The following is a 3,261-nucleotide window of genomic DNA, read 5'->3' on the forward strand; positions in this document are numbered from 1 at the left end:
CGGGGGCCCCCTGGGGGGCCCCCTGGGGGGCCCCCTGGGGGGCCCCCTGGGGGGCCCCCTTAGAAAGTGTGTTGAGATATTTTAGTGCGAAGCCTCTGGTGAAGATGGAGCGCCAGCGGCAGCGGCGAAGCCAGAGACACAAGTCGCAGAAATGGGCCAGTTCTGAGGCGCAGCAAACCCTAAACCCTAAACCCTAAACCCTAAACCCTAAAGCCTAAACCGTAGACCCTAGAGCGTGGGGACTTGATTTCTGAGAGCTGGAGAAGGGGATCTACAGGCGGCACGGAAGAAGGGGGCGGCGTCGGAGCCGGGTAGGGTTTAGGGTTTAGGGTTTAGGGTTTGCACCTTCGCGGACAAGAGAAACCTCGTGAGGGTTTAGGGGGCCCCCAGATACAGCCAACTCCACTGCAGCAACTAAAAACCCTAGGGCCCCCCGGAGGCCCCTGAGGGACCTGTGGGGCCCCAGCAGTTCCGCCTCAACCCTCCAGAAGGCCAGCCCCAGGTCCCCCTGCATCCTCAAACCCTAAACCCTAAACCCTAAACCCTAAACCCTAGGCCTGCGGGCAAGCCGCTGAGCGGGGCTTCAAGGCCTGAGGGGGAACGAAGAAGGGAAGACCTGCCGAAGGCTTCCTCAGACTTCAGGGTTTAGGGTTTAGGGTTTCGCGGCTAAGCTTTAGGGCTTAGGTTTTGGGGCAGGGTTTAGGGTTTGCAAAAGCCCGCAATTCAGTGAAACCCTAATGGAATAAAACACCAAATAAAAGCAACAAATTTAACTTTATTTCCAAATTAACAAATGCAGAAAACCCTAGGGGCCCCTTGCTGTGGGGCCCAACAATGAGGGGCCCCAGGGGGCCCAGGGGCCCCCTGAGGAACCCCCAGGGGGCCCGCAAAGGGTGGGGCCCCCCGGAAAGTTTTAAATGGAGTAAATACTGTTTATACTGCGAGAAATTGCGGAATTGAATTATTAAAAAATGAAAAAGTGAATTAGAAGTAACGGAGGCAGTGCAGGCTTGAGGTGTCTGTACACCCCAGAGGCTGCGGCGAGTAAGTGGTCGCGGGGGTTTTTGTTTGTTTCGAGTTTAAAATTAATTATTGTTTTATTATTTGAATTAAATCAAATAAATTGTTTAATGATTCGAATAAATTGTCCAAGATTTCGAATAAATTGTCCAATACGTCGGAGGTTTGGTCACTTCTTGCCTCCGGAGTGAGCCAACGCGCAAATGCCTCTGCAGAAATATATTTCTTGATCCACTTCCTTTGAACTTCTCTCTAAATATAAGTTAAATTTGTTTATAAATAAAAAGAACAAATACATTTGCGAAAATAAATTTAATTTACTCCCAAATGCACTCCCAAACATCCACCGAATTGACTGGGAAAAGAGGTGCGGTGTACGAACACCCGAAGATTTGCATGCATTGACTCTCTACACCTTCATATTTTTATTCTCATTTGTAAATCTATTTGAATACTTACAAACTTTTATCTTTCAAATATATTTATTCATTTAATAACTTCTAATCTATTTCTGTGTTTGTTTGTTTGCGCCCAACAAGAAAAGCAAATGCGCAGCTGCAGCCACAAAAAAGCTGCGCGAGCGCCGCTGCGAAACCCTAAACCCTAAACCCTAAACCCTAGATACGTGGGCAAGGGCTGTTAGTCATTGCTGCTGCTGGTGCCGCTGCTTCTGCAGCAGCACCAGCAGCACCATTAGCAACTTGAATGCGTGTGCGTCCCCACTGCAAGTCCTGCAAACCCTAAACCCTAAACTGGGGTTTACAGGATGTGCTGGCTAGGGTCGTAGGGTTTGTGAGTAGTAAACCTCATCTGCCAATTATAAGGCAAATAAGAAACCCTCAGCCCCCCAAACAACCGCCTGAAGCCCCCCATCAGCACTTCTGTCACGCTGCTGCCGCTGCTGCTGCTGCTGCTGCTGCTTGCTGCTGCGGGGTGAGCAGCAGGCTCATCTTCTTCCAGCAGCTGCTGAAGCAGCTCGCTTTGAGGGGCCTCCAGGTATGGCAGCAAAAAGGTCAGAACCTGCAGCAGCAAGCAGCAAAGAGCTGACAGCAGCACTGCAGCAGCAGCAACAGCAGCACCAATGGCGGCAGCAGCAGCAAGAGCAGCAGCATCCTCAGCAGCAGGAGCACCTCCAACTGCAGCAGCAGCAGAGGCAGTAGCACGATCAGTTGTGTGAGTCCAACAGTTGCTGCAACGTGACCAGCAGCAGCAGCAGCAGGAGCAGCAGCAGTATGACCAGCAGCAGCAGCATGACGAGCAGCAGCAGCAGCACCAGCATCAGCGTGACCAGCAGCAGCAGTAGCAGCAGCAGCATGACCAGCAGCAGCAACAGCAGCACGGCCTGCAGCAGCAGCAGCAGCCTGCCCAGCAGCAGCAGCAGCACGGTGACCAGCAGCAGCAGCAGCAGGAGCAGCATGACCAGCAGCAGCAGCAGCAGGAGCAGCATGACCAGCAGCAGCAGCAGCAGCAGCAGACCTCCTTTTTGCTGCTGCCAAAGTCTCCTTCGAACCACTTGAAGATGCTGCTGAGGAAAACTGTTTTTTCAAAAATGCAAAAATTCGAAGAAGACGAAAGAAAGGCCCGAGTCGCCAGCGCCAGCTCTTCCTGCGCACAGCAGCAGCAGCAGCAGCAGCAGCAAATAAATAAAGAATAATAAATAAACAAATAAATAATGAATTGGTTAGTTAGTTAATTGGATTTCCTATTTGCTTGCGAGACGCGAAAGGAACGGGAGATGAGCAGCAACAGCTGCAACGGCTGCAGCAGCTGCTGCAGCAGCAGCAGCAGACACGCAGCGAGCGGGAGAGTTCCCGTAGCCCGCCAGCAGCAGCAGAAAGGCAGCAGCAGCAGCAGCAGCAGCAAAAGTGCAGCAGCACAGACAAAACGCCCGCAATAAAGCAGTAGCATCAGCAGACCAGCAGCAGCAGTACTACGGCAGCAGCAGCAGCAGCAAAGTGCGGCGGCAGCAGGAGAGCAGCAATACTGTTGCAGCAGCAGCAGCAGCAGCAGCAGTAGCAGCAGCAGCAGTAACTAACATCTAGCGTCTCTGCATGATAAATTCGAATTGGAGGAGAACTGACGCAGCCGAAACTAACAGCAAAATGAATGCGAGGGTCCACCTGAACGCAAACCCTAAACCCTAAACCCTAAACCCTAAACCCTAAACCCTAGAGACTCGAAACCCCAAACCCTCGACCCCAAACCCCAAACCCTGCCCCCCAAACCCCAACCCCCAACCCT

General features: G+C 52.2%; 1 protein-coding gene across 1 annotated transcript; it reads right to left on the reverse strand.

The window, feature by feature from the left end:
* Positions 1-1,779: 1,779 nt before the first annotated feature.
* ETH_00043930 (uncharacterized protein) lies at positions 1,780-3,140 on the reverse strand (the record flags this gene model as incomplete). The annotated part of the gene is made up of 3 exons (XM_013380020.1): positions 1,780-2,040; positions 2,497-2,625; positions 3,057-3,140. Coding segments are annotated over 3 exons (474 nt in total), but the record flags the coding sequence as incomplete, so codon positions are not given.
* Positions 3,141-3,261: the final 121 nt, after the last annotated feature.

The sequence above is a fragment of the Eimeria tenella genome, genomic scaffold, assembly GCF_000499545.2.
Source record: "Eimeria tenella Houghton genomic scaffold, Eth_scaff4325, whole genome shotgun sequence".
Taxonomy (NCBI): domain Eukaryota; phylum Apicomplexa; class Conoidasida; order Eucoccidiorida; family Eimeriidae; genus Eimeria; species Eimeria tenella.